The sequence below is a fragment of the Amblyomma mixtum genome, chromosome 10, assembly GCF_055824585.1.
Source record: "Amblyomma mixtum isolate Tamu chromosome 10, ASM5582458v1, whole genome shotgun sequence".
In the NCBI taxonomy this organism is placed as follows: Eukaryota; Metazoa; Arthropoda; class Arachnida; order Ixodida; family Ixodidae; genus Amblyomma; species Amblyomma mixtum.
In genome coordinates, this window is record NC_143021.1 from 18978268 (window position 1) to 18998402 (window position 20135).

Sequence of the window (20135 nt, forward strand, 5' to 3'; positions counted from 1 at the left end):
GGAGGAAGGTGGGAGTGAAAGAAGAAAGAGAGAAAGAGGTGCCGTAGTGGAGGTCTCCGGAATAACTTCGACCACCTGGGGATCTTTAACGTGCACTGACATCGCACAGCACACGGGAGCCTCTCCATCGAAACGCGGCCGCCGCGGTCGGGTTCGAACCCGGGTACTCCGGCTCGGTAGACGAGCGCCTTGCCACTGAGCCACCGCGGCGGGTCCCCTTGATATGGGCCTTCGGCTTTTTTGTACGACTTAGCTTTTCAAGGTAGAAATAAATATTATTATTCCTTGCGAGGTGTTTTTCTACAAGCTTCATCGAGGATTTCTTGCTCGCTGCACGTCCCTCTCGTTTGGCCGAACAAGGAGAGACACTCCAGCGATGGGGTGGCTGGAAGGAGCCCCCTACTGCACGGGCATTCACCAGATGGAGCTCAGCTCGTTGCCGCATCCATGGCCGCAGGCGAGAGCGTCGCAGTCCACGTGCGCCAGGTGGCGTCCCGCGAGCGCCGGGGGTGCGTTGCAGCGCCCGTCCACCTGCCGGTAGTCGGCGGGCGAGCGCTGGCAGTCCAGGCTGAGGCACTCCCGGGGCACCAGGCGCGCCAGCCAGCACAGCCGAGAGTCGCACACCACAGGGTTGCCTGCGAGATGTACACGGACACATTCTGAACTGTCTGCCTGGAATCGCGCTCGCTGATTTCCTGTCCACGGGTTTCTAACAGAAAATCTTCGAAAAGTGCCCGCAGTTCGAAACCATCATAAAAAATGAAAAGAATACATGATATTAGTAAGTTTCTTTTTGATGAAGTCCTGGGTGTTGCGTATATCTGTAGATCTTTTGCCTAGGAGAAGGGAGATAACGCGGTGCAAAAATTATGACAAGTTCTGAGAGGCGAACGGGTGAAGTCTACAATAGGGCGCAACGGGACATCCGGGCTTATGAATCTTCGGGAGTCCGTCGATCGCAGGGGATGAACCATTGTGGCATAGCAGGTAGTAATAGAGGGAACGTTGCTGCGGGGGAACCATTTTTCTACACGCTTAGGAAAATGGAACTGCTATCTCTCGTGAGCCGATCGAGCAGCATCGTCAGCTAAGGCGTTACCAACAATGCCGCTATGGCCTGGTACCCACTGGAAGATGATTTCATGGTCTTGTTCAATTGCCTGGTGATGCAGATATCGTATCTCCGCTATAAGTTGCTCATGGTCGCTATGTCTCAAGGCAGATTGAAGACATTGTAGGGCAGCTTTTGAATCACAGAAAACAGCCCATTTTTGAGGTGATTGTTGTGGTCGATGGACACTTGACAGACTCATTTCTTTGCCGCTCTTTTTCCTTTTTTCCCCTTTGTTCCCCTCCCCAAGTGTAGGGTAGCCAACTGGGCATCGCCTGGTTAACCTCCCTGCCTTTCCGTCCTTTTCTCTCTCTCTCTCTCTCCCTCTATCTCTGAAAGTTCAATATTATGACTATCTAATGTTTCAAGTTGTAAGTCGCTAATCATTATTCGATTACTCTGATCGGCTAATTAAAACGTGCTTGTAATAGCGAAATGATATGGTGAACTTGATTATCCTCCTCTCCTGTCTTGCTTCTATCGTCCTCTCCGCTTCTCTGGGATTGCTACTGCTAGAGGAGGAGGTGCGAACCTTAAATTCATTCTGCAGCAGACAGGTTTAGCGGCCGTGAAGCGGCATTCAGTCTTTTTTCTCCCTCGAACGCCTTGTCATGAGCGTGCATCCTACACGACGGAGCAGTTTGGTTCTTTCCTTCGTTGCGCGTGCCCTCTTATTACCGCCTTGTTATTACAATGATAATAATGAGTAGTGAGGAGAGGAAAAGCGCACTAACTGTTCACTCTCGGTGGGCGCTCAACAGCCCACCGATGGATCAAGTAGGGAATTAAAAAAGGAAGAGGCACCATATAATGGATTAAGCTCTCACAAAGCCGAAAGCATTCCATGAGCACTCTTTCGTGCAGTTTGGCGTTTGCGCGCCGCAATGAGTGCGTGGCAGCGCCACATTATTGGTTTCTTCGGCTGGTCGTTTCAGAGCGTTCTGGAGCGCTCAGCCCGATGGCAGGCGCCGAAGCCAGCGAAGCGACTGCGTTCTGATATTCTTTCCCTCGAGTTCCGCACAAGCTTCAAGTCAACGAAGCTCTACAGTATGTGCCGCAGTCTCGGGACGTTCCTTCGCTGTGTTTAACAGCACTAGCGATCACCGCCTCGCCTGGATCACGAGGAAGCGACGACCAGCTCCGCTAAGCAACCGTAACGCAACAGCACGGCTCGAAGCGAAACGGTGGGTAATGAGATACATGCGTCGGTGGCGAGCGGAGCGTGCTAAGATGATTAGATGTGTATCCGTTACAAGCGGCGTCGCTGTCTGCAGCAGCAGCGTTTGCCACCATAGAAAAAGCTTAGCACGAGTCGCCTTCTCCGATGCCGCTGCGCCTGGATTTTTGGTACGTCCCAGCGACTCCACTTCCGTGCGTGTGCAAATGCAGTGCAGTGTTACTGTGAAAGGGTCAGCGAGCGCGTTGCGAAAGTTTTGTTTTTGCGGCTCGCAGTGGCAAGGTCACCTGACGAATTTATCGTGTGATGGAAACACAGGCCCAACTAAAGATATGATGCAGTGCGGTTCGAATAGTTCTTTGCCAGCGAGTGCTCTGAGGATGGAATATGGACGTGCTTTAAAGGAATGGTATGAATAAATAAAATGCGCCGAACGTTGCTACCAGTCGGCAAAAAACGAAAGGCTTTGAGGTTTCGTTTTCATCACATTTTCAGAACAACTCGAATATTCGGCTTGACGGATCCTCCAACTCGTATCAGAGCTCGCCCCGATCTTCGCGCTCTGCATGCGTCAGAGGATCGAAGCGACCAATCGAAGATACCCTAAGTCATTCGCGGTGTCAGAAAAAAAATTAGAGGGGACTCTTAAGCTTGGCCTTAGGGGTATGACGCAATAGCTTAATGGGTTAATGCTCATATATGCGAAATTGTACGAGTCCTCGTACCACTCCTGTTCCAGTGGTGCAGTGGTCAAGCGATGCGCCACTGCCCTGCGATGGAAGGTACTGCCACTTGTGGGTATTGTGAGACCCAGGAATGCTTTTCCCAAGCAGCGTCTCGCGACCAATCATTAACTGCCGCCTGCAACGTTTCACAATCCAGTGGGCAGGTTGTGATGACGCCACAAGGTCACCTGACGTAGTCCGCCCACCAAGGTTGCTTCTCCGACGATTCTGCGCCCACAACGCCGACGCCGACGACGACGCAGGGTTTTTTGCAGAGCACGAGCCTCAACGCTACTGCGTTAATAGGCTTACCTGAGTGGTCCTAACTTCAGCCGCAAGCTTACTCTCATAAATTTCAATAAAACATGGTGCTGGGCTGGTTAGTTATTCATACTTGGTAGGAAGAAAGCGCAAAAACGACAACCACAGGGGAGGACAAGACACCAAAGAACGCTACTATCAACTGATTTATTTTGCCATCAAGTCACATTTATATAACCAGCCAGTCACATCACATGTCACACATTGCAGCGCCAGCTATTTTAGACTAACAGATATCTGTTATCTGTTAACTAACAGATAACAGATAACAGATATCTGTTATCTGTTAGTCTAAAATAGCTGGCGCTGCAAAGTGTGACATGTGATGTGACTGGCTGGTTATATAAATGTGACTTGATGGCAAAATAAATCAGTTGATAGTAGCGTTCTTTTGTGTCTTGTCCTCCCCTGTGGCTGTTTAGCGCTGTCTTCCTACCAAGTATTACTCTCCTACTTGACCAGAAGACATACGTATAGTTTGTGTCCAGCAAGAGACTGCAGCACTTATGCTATCAACACCTGGTACCCCATACGGGGAGACTTGCACCCCGTTTAAGACTTTCGATGGTGGCGCATACGTGACTCGCTGCCACCCGTGTGGGCACAGTTCCCTCACCGTGCAGCTCGACGCCCAGCCTGGGGTTGCTCCAGACGGCCGACCAGACGCCCCTGTCCAGGGTGGTGAGCCGGTTGCCGTTGAGGTACACCCGGCGCAGGCTCACCATTTTGTCGAACAGCGACGGCGACAGCGTGCTCAGCCGGTTGTCGCTGCACAAGGAAGAAGCGCTTAAATAGAGAAACCTACCTAACAGTACGCTCATGGTACATTGACACGGCCATTCGGCGTCAAGAGCGAGTGAGATTCGCCCCGCCGAGCACAACCTCGTAGCATTCCTATTGTCTAGTGGCGAGCGACTGGTTTTTCTGCGGGCAAAAATCAGTTGCTTACCGATCGGGTTCATCACTCGTCGGAAAACGAATCACGGCAGCGGAGTTCTCTCGTTCTGGGCTTGAACATACCATATGATTTCATGCATCGGCTGGCAGTGATGAGCTCAGAGAACGTACCTTAAAGATTGCTTTCGGCTTCGAACTAAAGACCTTTCTTTTTCTTTCATTCCTAAGAAGGCTTTTTCATGACGTCATTATCTCTGCTTCTTTCTAACGTCTGCATCACACTGTTCCCTATTTTCATTCGGCAGTTCTTTAAACTCTTTTAACCAGCGACCGCATCCATGAAACTACTGAAAAAAAAAGCCGAGACACATCGTTTGAAGCACCCAAAAGTGGCAGTAATGATCTCTGACGCAAGATGTGTTCTGCTCAATTAATTTAGGCCTTTTTCTTTTCTGCTAAAAGAATATCCTCCGTGCTCACTTTTCAACTTGCGGATCTCGATTAGCAAGCTTCATTAAACATTTGAAGAGCAATCTTGTACCACTACATCACGCCGCAACAGAGGGAACTTTGTAGAAGATCATGCTTGCTGTTTGCGTTTCGTCTAATCATCATTTCCAAACTGGAAACTTGTTTTCATCCGCCCATGCGCGTCCTTCTTGTTATAGTCGATAGCGTAGAAGGCACAAAAATAATTCATGGCACGATTTTTCTGAACACGTTTCGTGCCAGATGCGAAATCACAGCGGCTTGAAATCACAAGGCAGCCGAAGGCATCATATGAGGCCGCAAGCTTGGCGTACGACAAGAAAAGCACATGAAAGAGCGCACATCGTTGTTCTTTAAGCAGTGCCAAATTTCCGGTCGTATACCTACGCTTACCTGATGGTATCATAACCGTCATTATCATCATCGGCAGCATATATCTACACCCACTGCAGGGCATAGGCCTCTCCCATAACTCTCCAACTAAACCTGTTCTGTGCCACCTGCGGCCGTCTTACCCCACAAACTTCTTGATCTCATCCTCCTACCTGACTTTCGCCGCCCCTGCTACGCATGCCTTCTCTTGGAATCCACTCCGTTACCCTTAAGGACCAGAGGTTGTCCTGCCTTCGCATCACATGCCCTGCCAAAGCACACCGATTCTTGATTTCGAGTAGGATGCAATTAACTAGTGTTTATTCCCCGACCCGTCCTGCTCTCTTTATTCCTGTTAGCGTTGCACCTATAATTTTTCTTTCCATAGCTCACTTCGCTGCCCTCAGTTTAAGTTCAACCCTGTTCGTTAGTGTCCACGTCTCTACCCCATAGGTGAGGATCGCTAAGGTACAGTTATACGCTTTTTTCTACAGTTATACGCCTTTCTTTTTTCTCGCCCCGCTCCGTCCCCTTGTGGCTTTGTTTCCCCGCGGTGGCCTCCTTTCTAGTGACCTTAACTGACAAGGGTGGGCGGCTGCATCGCTAGACACGTACTGAAGAGCCAATAGACGGATTGATTGTGTGGGACGGGGCATAAAGCTTCCCCGTCTCTTCGGCCTACGGAACTCGTGGCGTGCATAAGTTTCGGCTACTCTGCCGCAGGGCGAGGCCTCGCAGGAACGAATTTCCCCCGAGCTCGACCCTCCCGGCCTCTGAGCTTCCCCTTGTCCTAGCGTGGGCGAAACTTCTCTCGTAACCATGCCGGTTAGTCGGACGACATCAATTCTGTCGCGTATTTTGTTGCTAGGCGTCGTTACTGTTGCTGTAGCAATAAATGCCTTTATATGTCAGCCACTGTCTTTGTTACTTTGTTTCCTCAAAGCTAGGCCCGCTGTGGTTGACGCGTGCTTGATAGCGCGCGGGATCACGGTATATTTTTCCACCCACCGTTCTGCGTTTCTTCTCTATCTCCTCGATCATGCTTCGCAATTCCACCCATGAGTTACGTAGCAAGAAAATGTCAGCAGCGGACCGTAGGTTATTAAAGGGACAGTGAAGAGAAATTGAAGTCTGCTTATATCAATATACCAGCTCCTAACCACAAAAAGACCACTGTTGCTGAAAACAAAGCTTATAAGGCAAAAAAGAGCAAGGACTAAAATACAGGTATTGCAGCCGCCGGCCAATCTGGCAAGTGCAAGCGCGACGACTAAATAATCGAAAAAACCTGAATCTCTGAGGGTGGTAAACGTACCGTCTTTGTCAAAAGTAACCAGGCTGCATGGTTTGCTTCTAGCTTGTATAGTGGAGCCCTTGTGGCTTTCCTAAAGATCGAAAGGTGTTGGAATGTAAGAAGACCCCCAGCCCTTACCTTTAAAGACCATTTCAGCTTCAGGGAAGAAGGGCTCCACTGCATGATCTAGAAGTAAATCATGCAGCCTGGTTACTTTTGACAAAGACTGTACGTGAAGGTTACACGATTTAGATACTGAAGTATATAAGTTTTGTTTTGAAACCGCTCCAACACTTTTATCATGCGACGAAGACAGAAAAAAGACAACCCGAAGGCTGGAAGTCAAAGAAAACCTATCCTTAGTGGCGCAACAGGCTGCCAGCTGAGTTTTTGGATGTTTTGGTGCTTCGCAGCTATGCGCTTTGGGTGCCCGCGTGGTTCTGTTTTTTTACGCTCCTCCATTTGCAATTGCGGAGCAGCAGATGAGCTCCAAGTACCCCTCTAAGTGCTACTCGGACGAAGTTCATGCCGCGGCACACACGAGGAAAACACCGGTGGCTAGGTAATGTTGCACGAGTCTCCATGTTAGAACCCCAGGTGGTCGAAATTTCCGGAGCCCCTCACTACGGCGTCTCTCATAGCCCGAGTCACTTTGGGACGTTAAAATCACATTAAACCAAAACATGTTAGCAAACGCACCCAAAGCTCGGGGCCTTTCATTTAAACAGCGGCCTGTTTGGCCGATGTAGGTGTGCCCTACATCGGCCAAACAGGGCGCTGTTTAAATGAAAGGCTGCAAGAGCATAAAAGATCTTTGAAAGGCGCCATCAGCAGTGAACTGGCAAGACATTGCCGAGAGCATGAATGTGCTCCCCAACTTGGCAACACCACAATCAAATCTACCTACCCAGACCAACGGACGAGAGAAATTGAAGAAGCCATCAACATTCGGCAAAATGGTGAAGAGTGCGTCAGCATCCCTTGCATTTCACTTCGCGACAGCGAAATTAACTATCTATGTATGAATGCATAATCTCACGCCACGTGGTTTTTCGTCCATCACGCCTTCCTCTTCCTCTTTTTTTTTCTTGTTTTTTTTCTTCTTTTTCCTTCCTTTTTTGCACGAACGAGAGGTATTTAACCGGTGAACCTGCAATAAAACTTGGTTGTTAGCGTCGTGTCCCTCTCTCTGCTTCGTCCCCGTTTGCGCTGTTTTTTATCCTCAGTACAAGACCTTGTTGAGGGCCAGCGCGTGGGCAACTCGGCACGCGTGAGCCTCGTGGAGACCTGAGCGTCGAGTGACCACGCGCCGCAGGAGGTGAGTTACAGAGTGGCAGGTGGTGACAGCGCGGTGGAGGGCTTGCACATTCTTAGCCGCATGCAAAGGGAAGTCAAGAACTTTGCACTGTGTAACGACAGGAATGGGAGAGCCAGAAAGGTGGAGAGAGACGAAGTGGTTGTGTGAGCGCTGGTAGGAGGAATGGATGAAGCAGGAGAGAGGCCAGCGGTGGTGAGAAAGGAGTCGATGAGATCTAGGCCACGTTGCAGGGTGTCCTGTTCGTGACCGGGAGAGCCAGATGAACACCAGAGAGTGATGTCATCGGCGTAAAAGATATGATGCAGGTCGGGAATTTCAGCTAGCTGGGAGGCGAGAGGGGCCATAGCGAGATTGAAAAGGGTAGGAGAGAGACCTTGAGGAGTGCCACGGGTGAGGTGGTGTGGGTTAGACAAGTGGGTATCTACTCGAAAGCGAGCCACACGTTTAGAGAGGAATGAGCGGATATAGGAGTACATGCGGGAGCCACAATCCAAAGAGGCGAGTTGAGAAAGGATGTGATCGTGGCAAACACCGTCAAAGGCCTTGCGAACATCGACGGTCACAAGTGCGTAAATTTGAGTAGGTGTAGGGGACAGGAACGTTTGCTGGAGAATCAGAAACATGTCCTGTGCACAGACGCGGCGTCGGAAGCCAATGAGAGAATGGGGGAAGAACTCCCGTGCCTCAAGAAAATCAGAGGCGAGTCAGAGCCATTCGCTCAAGGGTCTTACCAACGCACGACGTCAGGGAGATTGGGTGGAGGTTAGAGAGAGAGGGAGGTTTGCCCGGTTTTGGGATCATAGAAATAAGGGAGGATGTCCAGGAGCTCGGCAAGTAGCCGCTCTCCCAGGCCTCATTGTAGGTTTGAAGGAGGAATTCTTTGGCGCAGTCAGGAAGGTTGCGAAGTGTGGTGTATGTAATGGCATCCTCACCGGGAGCCGAGCGTGTAGAATTAGCAGCCAGAGCAGATTCGAGCTCCCGGAGAGTGAAGCATTGGTCCAGATCGGGGTTAGGTCCACCCGAGTACACCGGGTAGGAGGGTGCCAGAGGGGGCGGGAGGTAGAGAGAGGCGAGTTGATCAAAAACTTCGGAGGGAGTCCCCTGAGTGAGGGCTTTAGCTAGAGTGGGAGCAAGGGCAGGCTTAGTGCCAAGGAGGGATTTAAAGAGAGACCATGCGGATCGCGAGTGCAATGCAGAATCAAGGCCATCACAAAGAGCACTCCAACGAGAGTGCTCGAGGGAGGCGCAGTGGGCGACGATCTCGGCCCGCAAAGCAGTGATCCGGGAGGAAAGTTGGGCATTGTGTGGTTGGGAGCGAAAGGAGCGTTGAAGACGTTTACGGCGACGCCATAAACGGAGAAGGTGAGGATCTGGGTCTTGGATTGGGTAACGAGAGCGAACGCGACGGCTACTGGACGTGAGCGCTGCAGAGATGCGCGACGTCCAGTCGTCGTAGGATTGAAAGGAGTCGGACGCGAGATTAGTGCGAAAAGCATGCCAGTCAGTGTGAATAATCGGATGACAGCGAGGGATGTGGGAGAGAGAGGTGGTGATATGGATGAGAAAGTGGTCACTTAGAAGAGTTTCGGCTGTCACCTGCCAGTGAAAGGAAAGTGAACCCCGAGAGAAAGTGAGGTCGGGTGTCGTAGGGCGTTGTGAGGCAGTGCCCGCTCGAGTAGGAGAGCCAGGAGTATTAATTAAGAAGGGTGAGGTGGCGTTCCTGGGCCAGACAATGGAGGAGGCGGCCGGGTTTGAGGGTTTGTGTGTAGCCCCAGAGTGTGTGAGGGGCATTAAAGTCACCACCAAAGAGGAGATGGGAGGTAGAAGAAAGAGAGTGAAGGAATTTGCCCAGAGCAGAGAATAAAGAGGAAGTGACAGGGGGGTTGTAAAAAGACAAAAGGACGAGTGAGATGCGGGAAGAAGGGTGGTAATAAACCACACCAACTAAATATTTAAGGAGGGTGGAGGGGATGTCAATTTGCTCTACGAGCACGTCACTGCGTACATAAATAGACGCAAGTGGTGTGGCCGTAGTGGCTTGGTAGGCGCGGTAGCCTGGGACATTGCGGGCGGTCCGGGTCTCTTGGAGAAGGAGAAAATGAGGTAGGGAGGGGCGGGTGAGTAGATACTGGTGGAGGGGGGTCTTATTATGGCACAGATTTCGGCAGTTCCACTGCACAATCTCGAGGTCCTCGCCAAACGCCATTATGATAGTGGAGAGGAACGCGATGGTACGCGTTCCTTCTTTTTTGCCGGGGGCAGTGACTCATTCTGAGCTGTAGTTACGGCGATAGAGGAGATGATCACGGATCGCGAAGTGGAAAGCACAGCAGCGGAGAGTACGTGAAGAAGAGGCAGCCATTGGGTTGGAGAGAAAGGTGAGAAGAGAAGCGACCCAGGGGTCAGTACGTTGTGCGGAGGGTATGTCACTGAAGGGAAGCGAAGGCGGTGAGGCGCCAGAGGTGGAAAGGATGGCAATGTTGGCGGGAAGTGGGCAGCGGGACAGGGTATCAGTGTCTTGATGTTTGCGGCTGGGCCGATAAACGACGTAGATGTCATATTCCTGAAGACGAAGAGCCCACCTGGCAAGATGGCCGGATGGGTCTTTCAAGAAGGACAGCCAACAAAGCGCATGGTGACCCTAACAACTGCAAACGGGTGGCCTTAGAGGTAAGGGCGGAATTCGACAAGGGTCCAGACAATGGCTAAAAACTCTTTCTCAGTTGCAGAGTAATTGGATTCAGCCTTGGTGAGTGTGTAAGTGGCACAGGCAACGACGTAGTCATCGAAGCCAGATATGCGCTGGGCGAGCACGGCGCCGAGGCCAACACCACTGGCGTCCGTGTGGACCTCGGTAGAAGCGGTCGAGTCGAAATGGCGCGGTATGGGCGGCGCGGTGAGGAGGCGGCGCAATGTGTGGCAGGTGTCTTCGCACGGTAGAGACCAAAGCGATAAATGAGAACCTCCGGGCAGAGTTGTGTTAAGGGCGCAAAAATGAATGTAAAGTTGCGAATAAGCCGGCAAAAGTGCGGGCACAGACCTAGGAAGCTGGGTAGATCTTTGATGGAGGTAGGTTTGGGAAAGGCAGCTACAGCACGAAGTTTGGCAGGGTCGGAACAATCGCCTTCCTCGGAGACAATGTGGCCTAAAATAGACTGCTGACGTGCAGTAAATCATTTTTCTCAGGCTGAGGTGCAGGCCGGCGTCGGAGAAGCAGGTCAAGACGTGATTCAGGCGGGCGAGATTAGTGTCAAAGCCGAGGGAAAAGACTACAATATCGCCGAAATAGCAGAGGCGTATATTCCACTTCAATCCACGCAAAATATTATTCATAATCCTGTCGAAAGTCGCAGGTGCATTACAAAGGCCCAAATGCATCTCGCTAAATTGATACAAGCCGTTTGGTGTCACAAAAGCTGTTTTGAGGCGATCGGCTTCCTCCATGGGGACCTACCAGTACCCAGAACGTGAATCGAGGGATGAAAACAGTTCGGCCCCCTGCAAAGAGTTCAGAGCGCCGTCTGTGCGCGGGGGGGGGGGGGGGGGGGGGTAGACGTCCTTGTGCGCAATCTTAATAAGGCGGCAGTAATCGACACAGAAGCGCATGGAATTTGAAAATTGCTTTTTGAAGAAAGGAAATGGCGCAGTAATTGTCTCACATCTCGATGGACACCCGAACCGCGCCTTTAAGGGAAGAGAGGAAGGTAGAACAACAGGTGGAACGAATAGAACACTGCATGTAGACGAGGCAGTGTGTATCACAGTCTAACAGTATTACTTTCACGCTTCAAAATGACCGTATACGTTTTTGCAGAATACTCACCCTACATATCTACTGCTACCTTAGTACAATAAAAGCGCGCAGAACTGGTATACCCTTATCGCTTTCCAGAAAGCATAGTCATTTATGAATTCTTCATAAACTCTGTCAAACTGTGACACTGCTTCTCTCTGTAACCCCTGACCTTATATTCACCACGCGACGTGCGACACAGTAAAACCGTTTAGGTGATACTTATTCTTCAATTAGTCATACCTTGCAGAAGTGAGTGGAATAACATGCTATAGCATGTGTTACTAATCAGATTCAAGCAGCCGATTTTCAAGCGTGTTTGCCATACAACAATGATAATATTTCTTGAGCACAGTGTCCCATTCAAGGCACTAAATACCACTTATGTGCTATTTCAATGTACCAGAAGAGTATATCTGCCGGTTCAAGTGGGCACATTATTATCACATCCGGCTCACTCGTGTGTAACTGGCGTGAGTGCTCGGGACCGCGTCCCTCTTTTAACACCGTCTTAAGGCACCAGCCTGTGCCCTAGCATCGTCGCCCTTGGCCCGGCAGGAACTGCGCCGTTGGGATCATTTCCAGGGCAGTTTTCAGGGAGCAATCACTGAACACTGCAACAGCAGCAGCAGCGTCAACGCATCAGGGGCTGCGAGCGACAGCTCACAACACCACCCGTCGATGGTAAGCGTCGGAGGAAGGCGAAGCTGCTGGCCAAAATGCTCCTTAATGGCGAAGGTTCTCTCCGCCTGTGAAGGACTTGAGCGCCCCTCAAATAGCAGGGTAATTAGCGTTCGACCTGAATGTCGCGCGCATCTAGGCGCCCCGCCACAGCTCGTCCATAACGCGTCAATAGCAGCACGGGCCAGCGGCAGGGAACCTTCGACGTGTGCCGAGGTTTCGAGCAAAGCTTTCGTGATTAAATACGCTGAACGTTTAGCTTCGACAGTGCTGGATATGAGACAGCAAGGCTTCCAGCGATGCGGACTCCTGGTTAGCTCCGCAGGGCTTCGAATAGAGCAATGACCGCTTAGGTGCACATTGCAACGGTGTGTGCTAAAGTCAACGAGTCATTCAATTAATCCTCGGAATTGAAGCAGATAAGTTCAAGGAACGTCAGCAAACAACAGTGTCCCGGTGAGCACAGATCACAGGTCTCTTTCAATAATGTTGTAAATTCGTTCCGCCGCTGCTCCCCGCAGCCCTCCTCCCACCACCCATGACTTGCCTACTAGAGTCACTGAATTTTTTCCCATTCACCCTATTACCTTCAGACATACAGCGCGCTCTGCACTCCGTCTCGGTAGCTCCTTGCAGCACTACTAAAGCTGCAATGAGTGCACACGCGATGTTCTTACGCCGCAGAAAATAGTGCCAGTATCAAATGGGAATTCACGCTAAAAACCATCGTTCACATGTGCCAATTCCGCACTATTTCAAAACAAGCCTTACTGTGCGCTCGCGCTGAGTACGCTATTTCAGGAGTTTAGCGTGCGTAGCTTTTGCGTACGCTAAAATATCCTTTCCAAAATGGGGCCGCTCTTAGACGCAGCACCCTCGCTTAATTCGGACTGGATTCGTCGTTGTCACTGCCGTTTTTAGCGCGTTCACTGGACATAAATGGAGCACCCGGGTTTTCGCTTCGTCTAATCTCGCCTATAACAAAACATATGAGCGATAAATTTGCTTTATTTTTTATTTAGAGGGAGAGAGAGAGAGAAAAAAAACTTTATTGTAAGAGGAATTCGGGGCACGATTCTGCCCTTCTAGACCTAAACAGGAGTGCCGGTTTTTGACACAAATGGTAGCTGCTCTGAAAACCAAAATGTAAGAAGTGGATTACTTCAGTTTATTTGTAAATATAGTGTACAAAGCTCTCCCCTGTCCTTTCTTGCTGTCGCTCCCCTCTATACTTCTCCTCACTATCCTCTCCCTTTCCCTTTCATTTCCGCCGGCTGCAGCTCGGGTGCTTAAGATATTAGACAGCAATTGCCGCGGCTGGCAACACTCTTTTGCTTCACTTTTTCATTTTTATTTTTAAAAATAAACCACGACCACCACCACCAATTCAGTTGAAAAGAAGCAAACTGTTGAACTAAAAAAAATGAGAAGGCACATCACGAAGCAATCGTTCTATGATAACTCAAGAGGCCGTGCCCTTCTCTTTGAAGTTAGATCAAGGTGTCTTAGAACGCGCAGACATGAAAACAAATTTAACCAAGAAGATTACATATGTGCAGTGTGTGGTAAATCTATAAAAAAAAATTGAACATCTCATACTAGAATGCGTTGGTATCCAGCCAGATGTCGATGCAGACATACTCACTGTCCATGAGGCCCTTGCGTTTAGAGATAATAACGGTCATGCGAATAAATGTGCAGTACAAGGTTCAAGGTCTATTTTTCAGTCAAAGACATGGCTGAGGAGAAGGGAAAGAAAGCCTCAATTGCGGCTTGACGAAGCTCCAAAAATCGACTGGAATATTGCTGGCTCTAAAGCAGGACGGCGACCTAAGGTTGAAAGTTCAGGACTAAAAATTTTATTTAAAAGAAATCCGGAATTTATAAATCACACCGTTAGGTTTCACGGATTTCGTAGGTGGATATAGAGGAAAAAAAAACTGACACCACTCCGTTTCAAAAAGGACCCTGCTGTCCTCCATCCATCCGTCTATCGCTGCCTCACCGTTTGCACACGCTTAACTAAATAAGGGATCGTGATGAATGGCGTAACGTCCCGCAAAATGCATGCGTTGTAAAAGCGTGTGTATGCGCTTTTGGTACGTAGACAGCGTTGATTTATACTGCATTCTAACCATATCTGCGTACTCCGCGAGCAGACGACATGAAGACGACAAGGCGCGGAGGGACACGCTTAACGCGCGCTCTTGATTGGCTGAACGGGTCTCTACTTTGCATTCTTTATACATTTTTTTTTCTACTAAAGGCAAACCGAGACTTCGTGCCTCGCTCACCACGGGCGACTCAGCACAAGCGCGTGTCATTTTGCACTCGACGACAAGACCACGTGATGTGGCACCTCCTCCGCTCGTTCACCGCTTGTCCGACCCGGGATGTGATGACCGTGCATGCATATGCAGAGGCGGCAAAAACAAACGCGAGTGATTGATTCCGCAGGCGTTCGGAGCCCCTTTTTGCCCGCTGCTGTGCCATCCATTGATCGGCAGCCAGGGCCGGAAGAGTGCACGCGGTGGGAAGACTTCCCTGTCTTCAACCACGACCGCAGCCCCCGCACCTGCTTCTGTTTTTAATGCGGCATATGCATTACAGGCCGTGCGTATCGGATTTGTCAGTGGCCCCAATTTTACGTTCGCACCTCAGACCGCACTTGTATAACGAAAGGAAACACCAATGTGATGAACTGAAGGGATGTTTATAGGTTTTTCTTTTTTTTTGGTCAAAACGCACTTTTCTGCGACTTCAGCATTTTTGTTTGCTTCAACGTACTCAGTTACATCAGCTGTAACATTTTTTATGGGTAATAAACGTGTAGGGAAGCGAAACAGCTATTTCCTAATTCCCGACAGTAAGCAGATATTTAAAAAAAGCACAGAATGGTACAATTTTGACATTTGATTTAAATTTTAAAAAATACTTATCCCAAAACCATGACCTGAGTCACATAGAAAAGCAGAACCCGTGCAAATGTTATTACAAACATTTTATAGAGTTTTAAAAAATTTGAATTTTTTATCAATTATTCATAGGTGCCTTGTTTCACGCATTTTCAAATGATCAAACTGCGCTCACCTAGCGAATAATTTTTTTTCGACAAAAATATTTTAGGCTTGGATTACGAACGTGCTATTAAGTTTCCATGTGTTGGATTGACCCTCATAGCATTATAAGCGTACGCTGTAACTCCGCGTACAGCGTACACTGCACGCATGGCTTTGTATGTATAAAGAGAGGTTATCCCTGTTATTGAGGTTGGAAGAAGAGGAAGATGAAGAAGTAATATGAGATGCAAGCCTCATTTCGGGCCCCTGACTATACCCCTATTTTTGTAGCTGAGTTTCTGGCCATTGAGTTGGCCTTAATAAAGATTCCCTGCAGTATCACTCGGGTTATTATACTCTCAGACAACCTTTCTGTTTTGGCAGCGCTCGAAACATCGAGAGATACTCCTATGAGCCGTTCCCTTCAATTTTTTATTCCTACACATGTTACAGAAGTACGTTTTCGCTGGGTCCCTGGGCACTGTGGCATTGTTTCTAATGAGAGGGTTGATTTTTTAGCAAAGTCTGCTCTTAATGGACCTAATGTCCCTTTCGTCCCAAATGCTGTTTACTTGACTCTAGCACGCTTTCAGCGATTCCAGTGTTTCCACACCTTGAGCCGTGAGCCTCTCCTCGCTGCAGCGGATTTTCAACACCTGGCATTTCCTTGGAGTGTGCGGATGTGCAGTTCGAGGCAATGTGAGGTGTCCATGACCCTTTTGCGCTGCAGGATACCGCGGCTAAATCTTTATTTATGCCGATCGGGGCTTTCGATATCCAACCTTTGTGAGTCTTGTGGCGAAATTGAGTCCATAGAACATTTTTTCCTCTCGTGCCGGCGGCTCGCTGCTCTCCGCAGAATTTACTTGGAGATCCCCCTCGCTCGGCTCGGGCTTCCTCTATCTATTCCGATTCTCTTATCATTCGAGGCAAGCGCCAAGAGATATGCCCTGAAACCAGTGTGTGATTCTATTCACGATTATGTAATTTCATCCGGTAGATTTCTCTGCTAAAATGTGAATTCACAACTTTTCCTTCTCCGTATTTTTGTTTTGTATTTTAAATATACTCCATTCCCTGTACATGAGTGCGTTTGTATCCGCTACGCACCCTGGCCAATCCCCCGCCGTGGGTATGTGCCATTCAGCCTGACGACATCATCATCATCATCGTCATCATCATCAAGCCTCGATTTGCATCATCGCCATCATCGATAGACCAGGTGATCCTCTGTGGGAGCTCCCGAAAGAAGAGCAGCACAAAGGTACTTAAATCCGCCGGAATATATTTATGCACCAGCTCCTGCAGCGCTTGTTTTGTCTGTTGGGGCAGCTGATTTCTCAATATAAGATAAAGTCACGAGAAATTGAAAAACAAACATACAGGATTTAATTCACGACGTTTCGGCTGGAGGACCAGCTCGTCGTGAATAAAATGCTGTTATGTTTTTCAATTTCTGGTGACTTTATGTTTATATATATTACCGGGATAGCTGTTAGTGCGAATGAAGACCGGTCCGCGTAGTCCAGTAGCCATGGACTTTTATGGCGTCAGCATCACGTGGCTCGTTTCACGTGGCTAATGAGAGCGACGCAACTCGGTCGCTCGCATAATACCGTACGTTGCACAGAGATGGGTCGCCGGACGGAGTACCCTGAGGAACCTCGCGAGCACCACCACGAACGGAAGCACAAGCGACGACTACGTGGTGATCCGAACAGGAGCACTGCCCGGATTCAGGCCGACCCGAAAGTCCAGATTCAGCTCTGCCCGCGGGACGGACCAGGCCGGAAAATACGTTGTTTCACCAGGCCCGGGCTTGAAGTTGCCGGGCTCGGGCCCGTACATAGAGGGTCTGTCTGTGTCCGGCTTTTGATTCATTATTTCGGGGTGAAGAGTACTTGGGACGCTCTACAAGAGACACGGAAGAAACAGGCCATGGTGGGGGCTGGGACAAAAGATTACTCGACGATTATTTACTTAGCTTTTGCTATCTGCTTTAGTTGCATTTTTCTTTTCAGAGAGCAACTACAAACAGTGCTTTTTGATTTTTTGTTTTACCTCCTGCCTGGAATGCTTCACAAATGAAAGAATCCCGGTACTAAAATGTCTCCGGAGAGTTCTTCGTTGACATGGAATTAATGCGAGGCTTAACTACGTCGTTTATAGATTGAGTTTAATCAACGCCACTCAAAGTGAAATTTACAAGTAACATCGGACGCGCACGCTCTGCCACGTTGAATGCCACACGCGAAGTTAAATGAACGTTTTCAGTTACTGAAGAAAGGCAGCGAAAAATCGTCTCGCAGGTTCGGGAATGCAAAATCTGTCAGCGCTCTGCACTACTGCGGCGTTTTCAGGGGCGCGTTGCTCCTTTGCGCCAGTGTGTCCGCCCGCTAAAGTACAATGTATTGTTGCCTTGGGCTGTTTCAGCTACCGGCGAGCACACGATGTCGGTTCTGCCAAAAGGCACTCCGCGCCCGCTCGGTTTTGTGTCACCACTCGAGACTGAACATTTCAGGCTTTATTAGAACCGCTGAAGAAGGATCTTCATTCGATTGCTCGATGGGTAGCCGTTTGTCACAGGATTGCCTTTTCGGGTGCGTCTTCACCTTCGAAAAGCGCGTCTGTACGCTGTGGAAAATGCAACGCCATTGAGGAAGAGCATATTGTTTTAGGCCACTTCGATCCTTTCAACACGTACTAACGCAACTGATTTTCGTCTTCATTGAAACACGACCAGCGCGCCAAAACTTCAACGCGTAAAAATAAGACAGCATGCCGTGAAAAAATGACCGTAAAAATCTAGATGTAACCAAAGTAGTTAACTGCGCGTGTATGCTACCCTTTACATGCGGCTCTAGGAACCTCGGAGCTACTAAGAAGCAAAATCACGGTTGAAAAAGACGACCAGGCGAGCCGACCCTCTCCTCTTTTCGCGTTTGCGAAACCAATTTGTTAAAGCGTCATTGCAGTTTGAGCGTCTATGCCAGCCATATCTTTACCTGTGCAGTGGGAGTCTACCTGCACATACTCCACGCTTTACCTCTTGAACTGCCGCGAGAATGGGGCCGGGCTCAGTAGATTGATAACGTGGGGGGCCTGGCCGAACTCGGGCCAGACTCAGGCCTCAGCATGAAGCGCGCAACTCAGCATTCGGAGTTGCGTGCCCGTGAAGGGGGCCTTGTCTGGAGAGCTCGAGGTGCCGAGAAGTTGAGACAATGGTGTCGTGATCGGAGAGTGCGAGCCCGCGAAGCCCATGCCGCCGAGCGCGAGACAGGCCATCCGTGATGGTGCCGCTAGGCGTTTGAGCGTCACTCGGGTTTCTGGACGATAGCATTGGTTAGCTCCGCCTTTGGGCTTTTAGGTTTCCCTTCGCTGGGTGCCTTGTTTTATCGTACTGTTTTCCCTCACTTCCTTGTCACTGCTTTTACTACGTTTTTTAGGTTTTATTCCTGTTGTTGTTGGGGGTCTCCTGGGGTGTTATTTCGTTGATTTGCTTTCACGCGTTTGACTCTGCGTTTGCTACGCTTAATGACTTCCGTGTCTCAGCATTTGATACGATATGACTTCCTGTTCTGTTGTTTTTCATGATTCATCCGTTTTTTGAGTAGCTGCACATGCCTTTCCGTGATTTTGGGGCTGTACGTTGTTCACGCCCTCTGTGATAACCGTTGGAGTGGTTTCGATGCTGGTATTACAATCTTATGGCGATTCATTATCTTCCTGGACGTGTGATGGCCTGTCTGCATGTATTTAAAGCTCTGCTGTTTTCAATAAAATTTCAGTCATTAGTTTTTCGCCAGTCCTCTTGTTTGCGTCTTCTCTGCTGTCCCTGGTTTTTGCGCTGCATACACTTTCCTTGAGATGAGCCACCGACTAGCCCATACCAAAATTTTGGTCATTCAAAGCCAATCGGTTCGGCGTTGCCTATCATCAGGAATTCGGGAGAAACGCTTCTATGCTACCTTGGCTGCCACTTCGTGGAGCATGGTTTTTAACGTTCAAAGAAAGCACGCTGACATCATCCATGATGTAACAAGGCACAAGAATGGCCGAGTGACTGCCATTGAAACGCTATAGGCCGTTAGGCTTATCGGCAATTGGCTCGGCACAGTCCCCAATTCCTGTTTATGTGTACGCCTGGCGGAATATTCTCAACGCTGCTGAGAATTGCAGTGGTAGCAATACGCTTAAAATCTCATTCATCGGTAAATTCATATTAAGGCGGGGTTAAGGCATTACCTACCGAACACATTGGCAGCATCTTTGATGGTCTTCTGGTATTTTGTTATTTATTTCCAAGTACACTAGGCAACACTGCACTCAGCTGATAAAGTAGACCGGACGAGCTCTGTCTCCAAGCTGCTCATTCGAAAAAAAGGCTTGTAAGTACATGGGTGGACTCTTGAAAACGTTCGTCATGACAGTGTGACGACCCCACATACTACGCGAGTCCACACGAGATGGAGAGACAAAGAGACGCCGCTAGACTCACTTGGAACAAAAAAGATATATTCAAGAATTACATGGTGGAACGTTAAGAGACCGGAAGCGGGCAGAGTGGGTGAGGGAACAAACGCGTGTTAATGACATCCTAGTGGAAATCAAGCGGAAGAAATGGGCTTGGGCAGGGCATACAATGCGAAGGAAAGATAACCGCTGGTTCTTAAGGATGACGGTGTGGATTCCAAGAGAAGGAAAGCGACGCAGGGTGCGGCAGAAAATGATGTAGGCGGATGAGATTAAGAAGTTTGCGGGGATACGTTAGCAGAAGTTGGCGAGTGACAGGGTAAATTGGGGAGATATGCGAGAGGCCAATTTGTGCAGCGGGCGTAGTCGAGCTGATGATGATGATGATGATGATAAGGCACACCATATATATCATTCGTTGTAAG

At 49.3% G+C, this 20135-nt stretch overlaps 1 protein-coding gene across 2 annotated transcripts in view; it reads right to left on the reverse strand.

Annotated features, from left to right (window-relative positions):
* Positions 1 to 254: 254 nt before the first annotated feature.
* The window catches only part of LOC149325274 (uncharacterized), a 37196-nt gene continuing 17315 nt past the window's right edge, over positions 255 to 20135 (reverse strand). For both annotated transcript variants that reach the window (XM_089563907.1, XM_089563906.1), the window contains exons 5-6: positions 3951 to 4102; positions 255 to 635 (exon numbers count right to left, since the gene is read on the reverse strand). In XM_089563907.1, coding sequence (XP_089420033.1) covers positions 415 to 635; positions 3951 to 4102 — 373 coding nt within the window. In that variant the 3' untranslated portion in view covers positions 255 to 414. The remainder of the gene's footprint in view (positions 636 to 3950; positions 4103 to 20135) is intronic.